We start from the raw sequence: 18434 nt of genomic DNA, 5'->3' as shown, positions 1-18434 counted from the left end.
ACATCATAAATAAGGCCAAAAAAATAATATGGAAGGGCCAAAGGAGAGCAAAAATGATGGTACAAAAATTAAGAGAGGTGAGTTACAGGGAAAAGCTAGAGATCTTAAATACACCCACAAAGTAAGAAACGCAAGTAAAGGGCGATTTGATCACAAACTATGTTATTAAACAGATCTTGATGCAGATAGTGACGGTTCTTCAAAGAAGTAGGGACTGAACAATCAGAGGATATAACATGAAATAAAGCAAGAAACTTATAAAAGAAAGAGTATGTGAAGAAGTACTTCTAAAGTATGAGTGGTGGATGAAAGGAATAATGTAAACAGAATACAGAAATTTCAGAAACTTTAATAGAGAATGTTCAAGAGATGGGGCCTCATTATTGAAAAACTTTCCCATACAGTAAAAACATGGAATTCCACACACACAGAGCTGACTACACTGAATCCAAGATGTGCTCCCTGTCTTTAAAAGATTCTGAAGGTTCGAAACCTCATGAAGTCTATCATAAACAAGTAAGGTGGAAGTAAAATGTGTGTGTGTGTGTGTGTGTGTGTGTGTGTGTGTGTGTGTGTGTGTGTGTGTGGGGGGGGGGGGGGGGGGGCTCCTGAGTGATACATGCATGGGAAATTGTTTGAATGTGCTAAATTTTGAGCTTTATTAATAAGGTTTGGGAGCAGAAGTTTCCCAGCTTCAAATCGAATGCTCAGGAATGTTGCTAATTTCAGTACATCATTTTCTTTTAATTACTGTGCTTTTTTAAGGAGATTCAATTTCTAAGGGAGTAAGTAGCTACAATGATGAAATGAACAAGTGTCGCTAAGTTCTACTGTATAAAAGTGCAGCTTTGACTTGGCTAAAGAGAGCTGAATCTTAGTCTAATCGAAATGCAATATTGTCTGTGTCACTTAAAGGTTATAATCACTCTCATAATTGAGTCTATTTTGTCTAAACTTCAACACTGTTACCAGAATTAATATGGGGATCATTTTAAGACCTTTAAGAGGTTTTCAAGATGGTAGATAAATTAGACCAGAAAGTTGGGACAAATTTGTCAACAAAACACTAACAAAGATAAATACTGTACATTAATTTTTCGTTTCACCTTGGATTACAGTCTGGTATGGACTAAAATAAGGGAATGTTCCAGGATCATAAGATCCAGAGGGAAGAAACATAGGGAGAGATGAAAGAGGAACTACCAGAGGAAAAAATCTTTGGAGTTTCCATGAGAAAACAGTAAAAAATTAGGACCAGAAGATAACACAACTATGATGAGGTAAAGAAACTGGGTGCAGACAAAAATTCAATTTAGTGGAGGAGATTCTACAGGCACATAATAATCAGAGGAAATATGGTGAATTCATTTAAAAGCAAATATAATCTACAGGTAGTTTTATAGATGTTCTAGAGGATGTTCAGTTAGAGGAAAGGACTAAAACACACAGAGAATCTATTGAAAAGGTGCAGAGGAGCAACTGCAACAGTTGATCAGTTAGAATAAGGACAAAAATATAGAGAACATAATCTACTGACAATAGCTGGGAAGGCACTGTAAAATGTGCATTTTTGGAGCTGATCAACAGATGTATCAAGAATGATGAAAATGGACACAGACCTGGGATCACATAAACAGAGAATGATGATGTGGATAGGTAGGCAGCTAACGACTAGGGAGGTGTATTACCATTACTACCTGCCTGGGTATCAGGAAGGTTAGTGAGCCTGCACTTCACTGGTTGTCAAGTTGCACTTCTCCAAACTAGATAGCTGAATTTTCTTTGTCTCACTGACAAGTGGACTGCTGGCATTGTGTCCATAAACATACCAAATATCTCTCCCTGTCACATACAACACTGAACTCACACAGCTCAATCTTAGTAACTCTAGATTTCCTGCGGTAAGTGCTATGTGCTAGCCATGCCTTTTGGTAAAATGGTATCAGCAATAGATAGCAGCAGTAGGTAGAAACATACAGGTAGAAAAATTAGGCAGAAGCTTCTGTTCATACAGTCTTAAAAGTTATATATGCTGTCTGCACCTACCATCCCCTTAAACAATCTGTTTTACAGTCTTAAACTTACATATGGTGTCTGCATTTACCATGTTGTCAAGCAATGTTTCATTCATTTACCACTCTTTTTATACTATAAAAGTATTTCTTTACATCCTTATTGATGAGTTTCTTACTTAATTTCACAGTATGTCCTCTTGTTGCTCTATACCTACATCTCTTGAAGATCTATTTATATCTCTTAACACCTGCTCCCTTCAGGAACTCCCTCAAGGGGGTGGCCACTGCAATAGTCTTTCCATAACTAGACTGGCCCTCTGCCAGTGGCCTGTTAAGGGTGAGGCACTAAAGGCTAAAAGACTGGATAACCACACAGGAATAAGGGGGGAAACTCCTTCGAAGGACTATAGAATATTTCAGTCAAAGGGAGCAAAGGACGCACGTCAGAGGAGCCTTCTCCAAATGGGTCAAGGTGACCTGGAGAGCATCACAGGTTCTGTTCTGGCACCATTATTCTTCTTTGTCTTTGTCTATCTTCTTTATCTATCTAAATAACTGGACAACCATGCAAGAATAAGGGGGAAACTCCTTCGAAGGACTATAGAATATTTCAGTCAAAGGGAGCAAAGGATGCACGTCAGAGGAGCCTTCTCCAAACGGGTCAAGGTGACCTGAAGAGCATCATAGGTTCTTTCCTTGCACCTTTATTCTTCTTTATCTATCTAAATAACTTACCATAAGGTATAGATTACTACCTAGGAATATTTGCAGATGATGCAAAAGTTATAAGGAATGTGAAAAGCAAGTAGGGTTGCATCATCTTACAAGAGGACCAAAACAGACTCTAAAGTTGGTTTGATACATGTATGATAAAATTAACCAAAGTAAATCTAAAGAAATGAGGATGGTTGAAAGTGAGAGGTCTCAATATCATTATTTTCAATCTGGAAATAAGCTTACGGATTCAGTGTGTGAGAAGGACTTGGGAGCTGACATCATCCCTAACCTGTTGACAGATTCCCACTTTAGAATGGTTAGGTCTTCATGTATATGGACAAGGAAATATTTATGAATCTGTTCATAACATACATAAGGGCAAACTTAGAAAATGCTTCTTCAGTTTGGTTGCTGCACTAAAACAAAAGTCCAGAGAAGGGGAACAAACGAGGTACCAGCATTAAGCGAGCTGAGTTATGGGGGAAGATTAGAATCCTTAAATTCCCACCCTTTGGAAGAGATAAGAGTGAGGAGTTACTAAATCAAAACCTTTAAGCTTCTAAGCAAGAATGATGATGACTAAGCAGTTCTTTAAAAGATGAACAGAGAGGATAAAAACTTGTTAAAAAAGACGGAAAGAGATGATGACAGTAAGCAGTTCTTTAAAAGATGAAAGGAGAGGATAAAAACTTGCTAAAAAAGATGGAAAGAAGTATGTTTAGTATAAGAGTAGGGTATGAATAATAATGAAAAAGTGACAAGACAAGGTTAAGGCAGACAACATAAATCTAAGAAGCTGTAAGACAGCAGAGAATATTCAAGATATAGGGGCCCTACAAGTGTAAAAAAAACACCAATACAGTACAAACACTTAACTATAAATAAGTGATCACACACATACACACACACATTCAGATTTCATGGCCACATCCTCACATCTAAGAGTGCACACAGAGAAAAAAAAAATCCAAGAACGAACACCACATATATACACACAAACAGGCATACGGATACTTAAAAGATCAACCTAAAATACAAAAATACTTGTATGTGGGATGCAATTTTACTTGCAATGAAATAAAAGCTCCTCCTGAGTACTGTCACCTTACATGACTTTAACAATAATAATACCAAATGATATACATGAATAATTGAGTTAAATCACCTTAAAATTTTCCTTAATCACACTAAAGGTAATTCATTTTTCTTTAAGCATGTACTCCTCTGCTATGAATGACTACCAAAGCATCATAGAAAAAAGAAGCATTTGCAATATCCTACAGCTGGTTACTTTAGCTATGCATAGTACCATCCACATGACCATAAAGTATATCCCTACAAATATATTGTATATCAAAGGTATCTCACAAGACAGCTAAATTGACATGAAAATATTTGGCGATGTTGAGTACTATAGTTGGCTTCAATTATAGCAAACAAAGCAAAAAATACACTGAATATAATAATCAAAACAACTAGTTATTCTATCATTCTTTAAGTTCTGGGATCACTATATCAAACATGGTATCAAAGCTTTTTGGCAACATTCTTTTTTCCACATACGAGAAATACTCCTTACATAAAATAAATACAATCAAAAGAGGAAAAGAAAGTGAGGGTGGACTTGGGACAGGGGGATAAGGTGTCAGGTGCACTGGGAAGTCAATGGAAGGAGGGTGTGTGTGAAAGTATAGTAGTCCAGACAAGTGCTGAATGGATGCAAGTCTTTTGCCTTGAATACAAAATCAGTGGAAGAGAGTGGATGTGTTGGATGTAATATGTCTGATAATGTGGTGTGAGATGGGTTGACTGCATAAGAATGACAATGTAAAAGAAAGGTGTGGTAGTAAGAGGAATACGTATAAAGCAAGTTGAACTGGATTAGACATACAGAGTGAGAAAAGAGGGACCGACTCAAGAGACATATGTCAGAATTGGAGTAAAAGAGGCTTCAAGTTATTGAGGCCCAAGCATTCTGGAAGGTAAAAGGTGAGCATGGGACAATGAACTTCAGCACTAGGCTAAACCAGGGAGTATATAAAGGTCAAGGGAAAATGATTAACATATTGTTCCCTCCACCTCTGACACATATATCTTCTATAACAACATTTCCTCACTCATTCTCTCCATATGTCCCACCATTTCAACACAGCCTCTTCTGCTCTCTCAACCACACCCTTTTCATTACCACACATATCTCTTAACCTTTCATTACTTACTTGATCAAACCAACTCACACTACACATTGTCCTCAGACACTTCATTTTCAACACATCCACTCTCCTCCGTACAACCCTATCTGTAGCCCATGCCTTGCAACCATATAATATTGTTGGAACTACTATTCCTTCAAACATACCCATTTTTGCTATGAGATAATCTTCTCTTCTACACAGTCTTCATTGCTCCCATAACCTTCACCGCCTCCCCCACTCTATGACTCACTTCCGCTTCCATGGTTCCATTCACTGCCAAGTCCACTCCCAGATAACTATACACTTCACTTTCTCCAACCTTTCTCCATCCACACTTACATCCCAGATAACTTGTTCCTCAACCCTACTGAACCTAATAACCTTGCTCTCACCCCAAATATCATTTGCACTCTTTTTCAGCTCATGCACCATACTCTTAATCTCATCATGCTCTCATTTCTATATCTCCTAATTACTGGTACTCCTTACCCTTAACAACCATACATCTCTCCTTTCTCTTTCATCAGCAACTTAACCTTGGTTCTAATCAGTCACTCTACAGCCTTTCTCACATATGCACATTCCACCTTCCACATGCCATACACTTCTCTCTCTCACACGCCTGCACTGCTTCTTTAAATACCTTCCTTTTCCCACCCGCTTTCCTACCTTCATTTACTCTTAACTTTATCATTCTATATTCAGTATCTCCTAGTAACTTTTCACACAAGCCTCTTTCCAAGCTCTCTTGTTTTCACCATCCTCTTCTCACCCATCTTATTTCCTTTTTTTTTTTCTAAAACCTCAAGAAGCCTTCATCATTGCCTCTACAAGTGATCAGACATCTCACCACCTGCTCTTTCAACACATTCACATTCAAGAGTCTCTCTTTTCCATGCCTATCAATTAGTATGTGATCTAATAATTGCTTCCTTTTATCTTTCCTCCTCACCCACATATTACCTTATGTATGTCCTTTTTCTTAAAGCAGGTGTGGTATTCGTAATGACCAGTCCTTTTCCAGTACACAAGTCTACAATCTGTTCACCAATTCAATTCACATCACTGAATACCCCATGCACCCTAATATCATCCTCAATTCAACTACCACATTTGCCAGTTTCACACTCAAATTGCCCAGCACTCATTCTGATCCCTCCAAAACATTCTCTTTGCAGATTTCATTATAACCAAATGACCTTGGTACATTCCTTTATTTTAATCATTGCCAGACTTTCCAAGCTCAGTCAGAGCTAGAAGTCTTAAATTGATCCACTACAGTAATAACTGTCACAGTAATGAAGCTTACGCACATAAAAATAGTCTCATGCATGAGGGTTGTTCATATCTTTAACCAACACAAGTGTTGTCCTTTGTTTACACTAAACTTTTACTCCCTTTTGTTAAGTCAGAGCTGCACTTTCATACAGTAACTTAGCTATGTTTATTCACTTTTCCAATGCAACCCACTCACTCTTGTACAAATTGGGTCTTCTTAAAAGAAGAAAGAAAGAAGGCAACATTCCTGATAACTGATTCGAACCTGGGAAGCTCCTTGTGTGTTTGTGTATGTTCACCCATATAAATGTGCACCTCCTTGTAAAAGCATTTTGGTTATGTGCTATTCATCAATGGCAGTGGATGTATTTTTCTAGGTACCCTAAATAAGAGTACAAGCAATACAAATACAAATGCATACATAAGGCTAAATATAGCATGAAAGCTATCTAAATTAACAGTTTAAGATAACCATGAGCAAATACCTCATATACTCTCTTCATCAGATAATAAATAAGTAATGCCGTTGGAATAGTAACGTACAGCAAGTACAGGGTCCACATTACTGGTTTATAATTGGTGAGCTTCATGAACTTCTCCCAGAGGGTGGTCTAAATAAAAGTGCTTGGCTGTTTAGGATTGTGCTAAGAAACTAATATAGTAAATTTTCAAGTACATTGCTGATTCTTCATTCAAAAGTATTTTCCTGTCTAACATGGAAACAATTTCAAGATAAATAATGAAATAAATGCAGGTGCTAGACATTCTCCCCTTTTTGCATTTTCATTCCTTAACAGTGAAACAAGAAAAAGCAAAGCAATGTGCACATCCTCCTGAAAGGCTCAAGGTGGATAGTCTGAATATTCGTGGATGCAACCAATAAGAGAAGATAGAGATATGTAATGTTTGAGAAAAGAAACCTATATGTTTCGAATGAAACAAAGCTCAATGCTTAGGGGTATGAATGGTCGGGGAATGACTTAGATGAGTTAGTGTGTAAAGAAGTGATAAGGAAGAGGGTAACACTTCTGCACAAGGAGCTATGGGAATGCCTTCTAGAGTGCAAGGCTATGAGCCCTAGACTGATGTGAGCACAACTGAAAGTAAAATGACTAATCATTAACTGATACAAACAAGGGTGAAAATTTGCTAATTATTTTCGGAAAAGAAGAAATGATTTAAGTGAAAAGAGGGTGGTGAAAGTAAGAGGAAAATGGAGTGTAGAATGGCATAAGACGAGAGTAAAAGAAGCTAGGGGAGTGGTTAAGGAATAAGAGGTATTTAGGGAAGCAGAGCTGACATGCAAAGAGAAAATTGTGTGATGTGGATGGTGGGCATTTGATAATGGGTGCCAAAAGGTGGGATGACAAAGATGTTGGTGATAGATAAAAGAGGTGCAAGTGATTAAGAGACATACAAAAGAAAGCATCAGAAGCACAAGAGAAAGGTGAAGAGACTGACAATGGGGAAAAATGAGAACTGGTGTGAGTGAGCACCCAAAAGCTAACTTTTAGGAGAATATGTTTAGGAGGGAAGTTTATCATGTAACAAAAACAAGAAAACAAATGGGAACATAACTGAAGGGGGCACACGGGAAAATGGTAACATTCTTAGATGAGGTGAAGAGGAGGTGGAGTGAGTACTCTGAAGGACTGATGAATATGCTTGATGACAGGGTGGCAGATGTGGGGTGTTTGTGACTGGGAGATATGCAAAGCAAAAGAGTCAAGACAAGTAGTTTGGTGAAAAAAAGAAGAGGGGGGGGGGGGGTGGGGTGTGTGTGTGTAAAAACTTTGTGTAAGATGGCATGTGGTAAGGCAACTGGACTGGATGGTATTACAGTTGAATTCTTTAGGAAAGAGAGTAACTGCATCATTGATTGGTTAGATGAGATTATCAATGTATGTATGAATCATATTGAGATGCCTGAGGACTGACAGAATGCACAATGCATACACAAGGAGAGACATCTTTTAAAGGAACCTCGTATAACAAATTTTCATTTAACAGACTTGTAAAAATATTCATTCATTGAATACAATATGCACAATTTTTTTAATACTTGATCATCATTTCCTATGTTAGTGCCAGGAACAGATGAAGGAAGGCCACATCCGCTCACATCTATTCTCTAGACGTCATGTGTAATGCACCAAAACCACAGCTTCCTATCCATAATCAGACCCTTCACACCTTTCCATGATTTATCCCAGATGCTTCATATGTCCTGGTCGAATATATTGACAGCACATTGACCCCAGTATACCACATTGTTAATTCACTATCCTGTGGATGCCTTTCACCTTCCTGCATGTTCAGGCCCTGATTGCTCAAAATCTTTATCACTCCATGCTCCTATCTCTAAATTGGTCTCCCTTTTCTACTTGTTTCCTCCACTTGACATATACATCCATATATCCTCTTTGTTAACATTTCCTCACTTATTCTCTTATGTCCAAACCATTTCAACACCCATTCTTCAGCTCTCTCAACCACACTCTTTTCATCACCACATCTCTTTCTTACCCTTTCATTACTTACTCGATCTAACCAACTTACACCACATATCGTTCCCAAACATTTAATTTCCAACACATCCACCCTCCTCCACATAGTCTTGTAATGACCCTATGCCTCACATCTATAAATACTGTTGGGACTATTATCTCTTCAAACATATCCATATTTGCCCTCCCAGATAATGTTCTCTTTTTCTAAACATTCTTCAGCACCCCCAGAACCTTTGCCCCCTCTACCACCCTATGATTCACTTCCACTTCCATGGTTGAGGGACAGGGTTGTGGTTTTAGTGCACTCTTTATGATGGCTACAGAATCAGTGCGAACAAATGAGGCTGTTTTCTTCATCTGTTCCTGATGTTACCTCACTAATATGGGAAACGGTGAACAATCATAAAAAAATATAATGGCAGAATCAGGAATCATTATTTCCAAAGGGTACTATTCCTGAAGATCCATTTGCACAATAAGATGTCACCTTAAGTCATAAAACCAATCAACAGCCTTTCTGTTTTCACAACTTTTAAAAGATCCTTCAAATTCTGAAAATAATACCAATCAGTGTACAAAAACCTTCAACCATGTACACTATACATAAAACTGTCTTTATCAAAATGCATGGAAATTAAGGATCACCTTGCCAGAATTATCAGCAATGCTAATGAAAACTGTGTTATATGTTACAAACAAAATATATAAACAAATCATCATCTTAAATAATAAGCTATTGGCATGAGATAAAATCAAGAAAAATACTTTTCCTGCAAAGGTGCTTTGTACACACTTAGTGCATCTGCAGTACTGGTTCTAAGAACATTACAAGGAAGATAACCTTTAACAATACCTTACTGTTCTTGATAAAACTGTTGAACTCCAATGATCTATATTTTGGAGCCAGTTTACATGAAAGTTTGCCTATTTACCTCATACACAAAGGCTTTACAGCAAACATACAACTGCTATTCATTCATATTTTTGCTAAATCCAATCTCCATATCACTTTGCTACAAAAATGTGAGGGAAGGAATTCTACAATAAATCACCAATATGAATAACCAATTACCACTATCTATAGTGCAAAATTTAGTTTAATTTGTGCAAAAAAACTCTGGTCAAATATTTCTAAATTAAACCTTCCCTGACCTTTTCCTCATCTGTTTCATGTTGTTGAACCCACCAAATCAAGAAAAGGAAGAAGAGGAGGGCTGGGGAAGCACATGCCACTATATATGCAGGCCAAAACCAAGAACTGCGGTTCATCCATTTACCCCATAACTGGAATGTGTATCCCCACTGCCCAGCAGCGTTCATGAAGGATATTAATAATTTGCATTCACTTGAAAATGTGAATAAAATCTTAAGTTTGATTTATGTTTTCTAAAAGGGTAATCCATAATCGAGATCCTTTTTTTCTGCTTCTCTCCTTTTCCTGTTCTCCTACAACTAGATATGGGAAAAATGTGATTAAATCTCTGTTCCTCCCTATGTAAACTATCTTCTACCTGGTGAACCTAAATAATACTCAATTCACCATACAATCAGACAATTAATCATATATTGGCCCATCAGCTGCTGCCCTGGAAAGCAAACAGAATAATCACAGTGTAAATACATCCCTGTCCCTTCCAAACTTCTGCATGAAAAAAATTGCAGACAGAAACTGGCAGACCATCAGAATTAATCATGCATAACACAGATGGAGAGACATGCTAGCTTCTATTGTTGATGAGCTAATGGGAAAGTACACAGTGAATGGCTGTAAAGGCATCATGGAAAACAATGAAGATCACTGTGAATGGCTGTAAATGCATCATGGAAAACAATGACTGATTATCATTTTTGGAAAGCAGCATGTATCCAACAGAGTGCTCTAACTTTGGTAGGTCTCAAGAATGATAAGGATGTTTAGTGATGAGTTTATACTGCTCAACATCTGCATGATCCCATGGTATGGGAACTGGGGTTGATCCAATCTTAAGCCTTCTTTTATGGGAATCACAGAGCTTTAAGGCTGCATTACACCAAGATGTCTGGAAATGATGGATTCTTTTGGAGCAAAAAGACCCTTGACAGGACTGTGCTGCTTCTTGTTCACTGACAATGATACAGCCTTGCTGAAGATGACTTTTTGTTCATGTTTTATTCACTGGCTGCCAAGTTTTGTTAACATGGGAGTGGGAATCATAAACCAATGTTGACTGATATGTACATCATTGTGTGTTGAATGGATTCACAGGGGGTAAGGATACGCAAAAACAAAGTGTTTCATTACTTTGAGTTAATCTACTGTCCGATTTGGTGGATCATAAACTACAAGGAGAATACTGCATAAGATGATTTAGCAGCACACCTATGACTAAGCAAAGGACTGATAAAACTAACTTCTCACTAATTAAATCATTACCTGCTTGGTTATTGCTGATACCCACAAAAACAGTCTACCTAACCTCTAAGTACAGAACAATGGCATCTTTCACAACCTACATAATATCTGTTTCTCCACACTAAAATGAAAATTATATTACAAGACTTGAACTTGCCTATTCATTTATACATTTCTTAAAATATGCATAACTTGCCAGAGTAATATGTATTCTGTTTCTGGAATCAGATAGCAAGTGTAAGTTTTCAGTACCTGTCCCATCATACCATCATTTTCAATACAAATATATTTTCACCAACCTGACTGTAAGTAGATACTATTCAAAATTTCTCTGAAGCTGATCACTAGTGATATGTAATTGGGAGGCTGTTAAGTGTTCAAATAAAATTTTCACATTGTTAAAAGATAAACAAGAGGTAATTTTCAAAAGTATAACAGCAACTAAGCTCTCAAATTTAAGGAACATAAAAATGTGCTAATAATGTAAAGCATTCTTAGAACAGAAAATATCAAAATTTTTCTTCATAATGCCAAAATCATTTAGCTTTTTCATGCCATCTCATCTATTCTGCAGAAATAATCTGACCTCATAAAGAAAACACTGTAGAACCTAGGATGATTCATTACAAACAATACTTTTTACCTCATTCATGTTTCTTCTATATATACACTACAAACAGACTAAACTCCCGGCACCTTCCTCATATCCAAATTCATTTTCAATAAACATCTCACATATTTGGAGCACTGAATAGTGAATATCAAGAATCTGTGTATGTGTAAACTTACTTCCAGCCCCAAAAGCCCCTTCCATCTTTACAAGGCTTCTGCAGTGCTCAGGAAGCTGGCCATGTCCACCAGTTGGAGCCACAGGTGATAAAGTGTACACATGTGTGAGTCTATGCGCAGAGGGTACAAAGCAAACAAGTAGTAAGTGCTCAATGTCATCATTGTGACAGATTCATCATAGCCATGAAGGGTCTTCGGACATGTTGAAACAGTGTTTGTGGTGTTGCAGGGATAGATGATATCCAGATAATTGATGGGTGAGTGTGACTCATGCCTGTCTAAAGAATGGGGCTTCTGCTAAGTGGTTGCTCAGTGCTTGACAGTTTATTTCAGCGTGAATATCTTTTGTCAGTATTATATTTGTTGGGGTGGGGGGATCTTTGAATACAGGGTGCTGAAGTGTGGGGCACAGATTGGCTTTTTATTTCTACTTATGAGGTATGAGGTGGTGGTTGGTTATAGAGTGTTTGGGTGGGAGGGGTCTTGTAATGATGCATAGAAATCATTCTGAGGTGGGATGGTATTAGGAGGATCTTTCTCTCATTGTGTTGGTATTTAGCGTTTATGGTTGCTTGGCAGCTAGTGACTGTTCTGTGTTCACTATTCTGTGTGGTTTGCAGTTTTATTTCCTTTTGAGAGGATGTAAGGTAGTTTGATGACAGGGTGGCAGATGTAGGATATATGGGTTCAGGAAGTAAGTGAAGTAAGAGTCATGGCAAAAGGTTTAGTGAAAAAAGAGATGGTGAAAGCCTTGCATAAATTGAAATGTGGCAAGGCACCTAGGGACGATGGTACTGCAGCTGAATGTCTTAAGAGGGTGACTGTGTTGTTGACTAGTTAGTTAGGATTTCAATTAAGCATGGATCATGGTGAGGATTGGTAGAATGCATATAAGGTGCCACTTTATAAAAGCAAGTGGGACAAAAGTGATTTTCGAATCACAAATGTAAAAGTTTGCTGTGCACACTAGTAAGTTGTATGGAAGAGTGGTGACTGAGAAGGTGGTATGCACAGAGCTTTAAACTGGAGAGGAACAATGTGGCTGCAGGAGTGGTAAAGGATGAGTGAATCAGATCTCTGCTTTGAAGACTGTGACTGAGAAATACTTTGAGGAACAGAAGGACTTATACGGAAAAGTTACGGATTAGGAATAAGTATATGAAAAGACTGATAGGGATGCTTTGTGGAAGGTGTTACAATCGTATGGTGTTGTAGGAAAGCTATTAAAAGCAATGAAGAGTTTCCATCAAAAGGGTAAGAGATGTGTGCTAATAGGCAAAGAGGAGAGTGAGTGGTTCCATGTGAAGGACCTTCATGATAAAGTTTGCTTGAAGCAAGGGGAGGTCATATAGGGAGAGACTGAGAAGAGTCAGAGGGAGAAATGCTTCTTGCAGGAACTTCACTGTAGAGTTTAAGCATTTTAAAGGTGAATCTAGGTTAGAGTGCTGAAGGCTTTGGTGATGTCTATTACCATAAGGCTGTGTGTGTGTGTGTGTGTGTGTGTGTGTGTGTGTAACAGACAAAGAAAGAAAGTAAACTCTCCTTATATTAAATAAACAGAAAAACTGTCATCACATACACACTGTCTCACTCTAACTCTCTCTCTCTCTCTCAAACAAGAATGAATATCTGCAGTTATATCTAATGAGATTTTGAAAAATATTCATCCCCTTCCAATTCCTCATTTTCAGGAGACTATGTTGCAGATATATATATATATATATATATATATATATATATATATATATATATATATATATATATATATATATATGAAACAAAGTATAAAAAAAAAAAAAAAAAAAAAAAAAAAATATATATATATATATATATATATATATATATATATATATATATATATATATATATATATTTCTTTCTTTTCTTTTAAACTATTCGCCACTTCCCGCGTTAGCGAGGTAGTACCAAGAACAGAGGACTGGGCCTTTGAGGGAATACCCTCACCTGGCCCAATTCTCTGTTCCTTCTTTGGGAAAAAAAAAAAAAAAAAAAAAAAAAAACGAGAGGGGAGGATTTCCAGCCCCCTCCCCTTTTAGTCGCCTTCTACGATACGCAGGGAATACGTGGGAAGTATTCTTAATCCCCTATCCCCATATATATATATGGATATGAAATTAACAGCCAAAATATGTACAGCACAAACAAAACACTGATAATCTGTTATTGACATTAAACAAAAATTTTTATGATCAAAACTTATTTAACCATACCTGTCCTTTCTCCAATTTCATAACTTTTAAGTCAAATGTTTCTTGGGCCAAACGATAGGCATCAGCAACATTTTCTGCGACAATCAGGTTGTCAAAAAGTATGTTATCAGACATGGACCATAGCTCAATACCAACAGCATCCTGTAAATAGATGATATGTAAATGCATACACATTATTATAACTATTTTATTCTTGTTTGCTGCTTTCTTCATTAACAAGGTGACATCAAGAACAGAAACAGTGGAAGATGGCTCATCCAGACAATGCATAATTGTAAGAGTAAATGGAGGAAAGAACAGCATAGTGGTGTTAATATTATATGATCCTCTAAAAACTGAAGTAAATCAGAACAAATACAAAATGCTAACACTCAAGATGGTAAACAAAACTGTAAAACACTCACGTAAGAGATGGTACAATACTGATAATGGAGAATTTCAAAAATTATAAACAGATTGGGGGAATTGGGATTCTCATGATGATACTCAAAAAACCATGGTTTTAGAGTGCATACAAGAAAATATCCTCATGAGAAGGTCAGTGAGCACACTTGGATGAGAGGGACTGATGCACAATCACTGTTTTGATCCTATCTTCACACATACTTGATGAAGGTCAATGAACACACTTGGATGAGAGGGACTGATGCACAATCATTGCTAGATCCTATCTTCACACATACTTGCATGGATAGAGCATATCAAATATGATACATCATTTGAAAACAGTGATCATGTAAAGCTCAAGTTTAACTATGTGGCAAATGAGGTCATTAAATGAATAGAGGTGAGAGAAGACATAGTACTGGAAACTACAAAAACCTCAACAATTTCTTTGGTAACACAGAATGGGAAATAAAGTGCAGTGGCCTGGAATCAGGGCTTTGTGGTGAAAGGGTCATTGTAAATTATAATGAAGACAGGTACATCTTTATCTTTAGTTTCAAATACAAGGAAAATGATAAGAAAGGGGAAAACATGGTTTAATCAAAGATGTCTAAAAGCAAAGGAACTTCAAGATATTCAAAGACTAGATACAGACAGCACTTCAGCCAGCCAGCTTTTGCAATGCATAAAACAAGAAATGGGTAAACCAGGATAAGACATAAGGAACAAAGTATCAGTGATAAGAGTAGTAGGAACGAGATGAGAGAAAATCCAAAACTTTTCCAGAAATTCATCTGGAGTCAATTGCCAGTTAGAGAGCAGTTAATCAGGCTAAGGGACAACCAGGCCCCACAGACCTCTTTGTAGTTTTCCCCAGCTGTTTCATATACCCTGGATGAGTCCCCTGACAGCACATTGCCCCATCTATACCAAACTACTCCAATTCACTCTATCCTGTGCACGTCTTTTACCCTCCTGCATGTTCAAGCCCTGAGCATTTAGGTCTTTCAGTCCACCTTTCCATCACCAATTTGTTTTACCTCTTCCCCTTAACCCCACCAATTCTAACATTTATATCCTATTTGTCAACCTCTCCTCAATCATCCTCTCCATATATCCAAACCCTTTCAGCACAAGGGCTATAGATGGGGTTGTGCAGAGGATGCTGGATGTGATTCAAATGAAATGTTTGAGGACAATATTTGGGGTGAGGTGGTTTGATCGAGTAAGTAATGGAAGGGTGAGAGAGATGTGCGGTAATAAAAAGTGTGGTTGACAGCAGAAGAGGGTAAGTTGAAATGGTTTGGACATATAGAATGAGTGAGGAAAAGTTGACAAAGAGGATATATGTGTCAGAGGTGGAGGAAAAAAGGAGAACCAAAAGACCAAACTGGAGGTGGAAGGATGGACTGAGAAAGATTTTGAGTGATTGGGGCCTGAACTTGCAGGAGAGTGAAAGGTGTGCACGGAATTGAGAGAACAGTAACAATGTGGTATACTGGGGTCGATGTGCCATTTATGGACTGAATGAGGGCATGTGAAACTTCTGGGGTAAACCATGGAAAGGTTTGTGGGGCCTAAATGTGAATAGGGAGCTGTAGTGTCAGAGCATTACATATGACAGCTAAAGACTAAGTGTGAACAAATGTAGCCTTTTCTGTCTGTCTTCCTGGCACTACCTCGCTGAAGCAGGGGTAGCGATGCTGTTTCCTCTGAGGCCGAGTGGCGCCAGGAATAGATGAAGGCAAGCACATATGAATATTATTTATTTTATTTATTTATTTTGCTTTGTCGCTGTCTCCCGCGTTAGCGAGGTAGCGCAAGGAAACAGACGAAAGAATGGCCCAACCCACCCACATACACATGTATATACATACACATCCACACACGCAAATATACATACCTATACATCTCAATGTACACATATATATACACACACACAAACATAAAGATATATACACATGTACATAATTCATACAATCTGCCTTTATTTATTCCCATCGCCACCTCACCATATATGGAATAACAACCCCCTTCCCCCTCATGTGTGCGAGGTAGCGCTAGGAAAAGACAACAAAGGCCACATTCGTTCACACTCAGTCTCTAGCTGTCATGTAATAATGCACCGAAACCACAGCTCCCTTTCCACATCCAGGCCCCACAAAACTATCCATGCTTTACCCCAGACGCTTCACATGCCCTGGTTCAATCCATTGACATCACGTCAACCCCGGTATACCACATCGTTCCAATTCACTCTATTCCTTGCACGCCTTTCACCCTCCTGCATGTTCAGGCCCCGATCACTCAAAATCTTTTTCACTCCATCTTTCCACCTTCAATTTGGTCTCTCACTTCTCCTAGTTCCCTCCACCTCTGACACATATATCCTCTTGGTCAATCTTTCCTCATTCATTCTCTCCATGTGCCCAAACCATTTCAAAACACCCTCTTCTGCTCTCTCAACCACATTCTTTTTGTTTCCATACACCTCTCTTACCCTTACATTACTTACTTGATCAAACCACCTCACACCACATATTGTCCTCAAAAATCTCATTTCCAGCACATCCACCCTCCTGCGCACAACTCTATCCATAGCCCATGCCTCGCAACTATACAACATTGTTGGAACCACTATTCCTTCAAACATAGCCATTTTTGCTTTCCAAGATAATGTTCTCGACTTCCACACATTCTTCAAGGCTCCCAGAATTTTCACCCCCTCCCCCACCCTATGATTCACTTCCGCTTCCATGGTTCCATCTGCTGTCAGATCCACTCCCAGATATCTAAAACACTTTACTTCCTCCAGTTTTTCTCCATTCAAACTTACCTCCCACTTGACTTGACCCTCAACCCTACTGTACCTAATAACCTTGCTCTTATTCACATTTACTCTCAAGTTTCTTCTTTCACACACTTTACCAAACTCAGTCACCAGCTTCTGCAGTTTCTCACATGAATCAGCCACCAGCGCTGTATCATCAGCGAACAACAACTGACTCACTTCCCAAGCTCTCTCATCCACAACAGACTTCATACTTGCCCCTCTTTCCAAAACTCTTGCATTCACCTCCCTAACAACCCCATCCATAAACAAATTAAACAACCATGGAGAAATCACACACCCCTGCCGCAAACCTACATACACTGAGAACCAATCACTTTCCTCTCTTCCTACACGTACACATGCCTTACATCCTTTATAAAAACTTTTCACTGCTTCTAACAACTTGCCTCCCACACCATAAATCCTTAATACCTTCCACAGAGCATCTCTATCAACTCTATCATATGCCTTCTCCAGATCCATAAATGCTACATACAAATCCATTTGCTTTTCTAAGTATTTCTCACATACATTCTTCAAAGCAAACACCTGATCCACACATCCTCTACCACTTCTGAAACCACACTGCTCTTCCCCAATCTGATGCTCTGTACATGCCTTCACCCTCTCAATCAATACCCTCCTATATAATTTACCAGGAATACTCAATAAACTTATACCTCTGTAATTTGAGCACTCACTCTTATCACCTTTGCCTTTGTACAATGGTACTATGCAAGCATTCCGCCAATCCTCAGGCATCTCACCATGAATCATACATACATTAAATAACCTTACCAACCAGTCAACAATACCGTCATCCCCCTTTTTAATAAAGTCCACTGCAATACCATCCAAACCTGCTGCCTTGCTGGCTTTCATCTTCTGCAAAGCTTCTACTACCTCTTCTCTACATATGAATATGTACATGTATATATATATGTATATGTCTGTGTATGTATATGTGTATATGATGATACGTAATGTATGTATGTGTATGTGCATGTATGGGTGTATTTATTTATATATGTGTATACGAGTGGATGGGTCGTTCTTTATCTGTTTCCTGGTGCTACCCTGCCCCACA

The 18434-nt window shown here is 38.2% G+C and overlaps 1 protein-coding gene across 4 annotated transcripts in view; it reads right to left on the bottom strand.

Annotated features, from left to right (window-relative positions):
* LOC139765914 (calnexin-like) overlaps positions 1–18434 on the bottom strand; it is a 62091-nt gene that overhangs the window by 9299 nt on the left and 34358 nt on the right. For 2 of the 4 annotated variants that reach the window (XM_071694082.1, XM_071693908.1), the window contains exons 9-10: positions 14128–14268; positions 6691–6816 (exon numbers count right to left, since the gene is read on the bottom strand). In XM_071694082.1, the coding sequence (XP_071550183.1) occupies positions 6691–6816; positions 14128–14268 (267 nt within the window). The remainder of the gene's footprint in view (positions 1–6690; positions 6817–14127; positions 14269–18434) is intronic. The other 2 variants (XM_071694174.1, XM_071693998.1) reach the window with 1 other exon arrangement.

Source organism: Panulirus ornatus, chromosome 1 (genome assembly GCF_036320965.1).
Source record: "Panulirus ornatus isolate Po-2019 chromosome 1, ASM3632096v1, whole genome shotgun sequence".
NCBI lineage: Eukaryota > Metazoa > Arthropoda > Malacostraca > Decapoda > Palinuridae > Panulirus > Panulirus ornatus.
The sequence above is the reverse complement of the archived record's forward strand: the minus strand, read 5'-3'. Positions and strand labels throughout refer to the sequence as shown.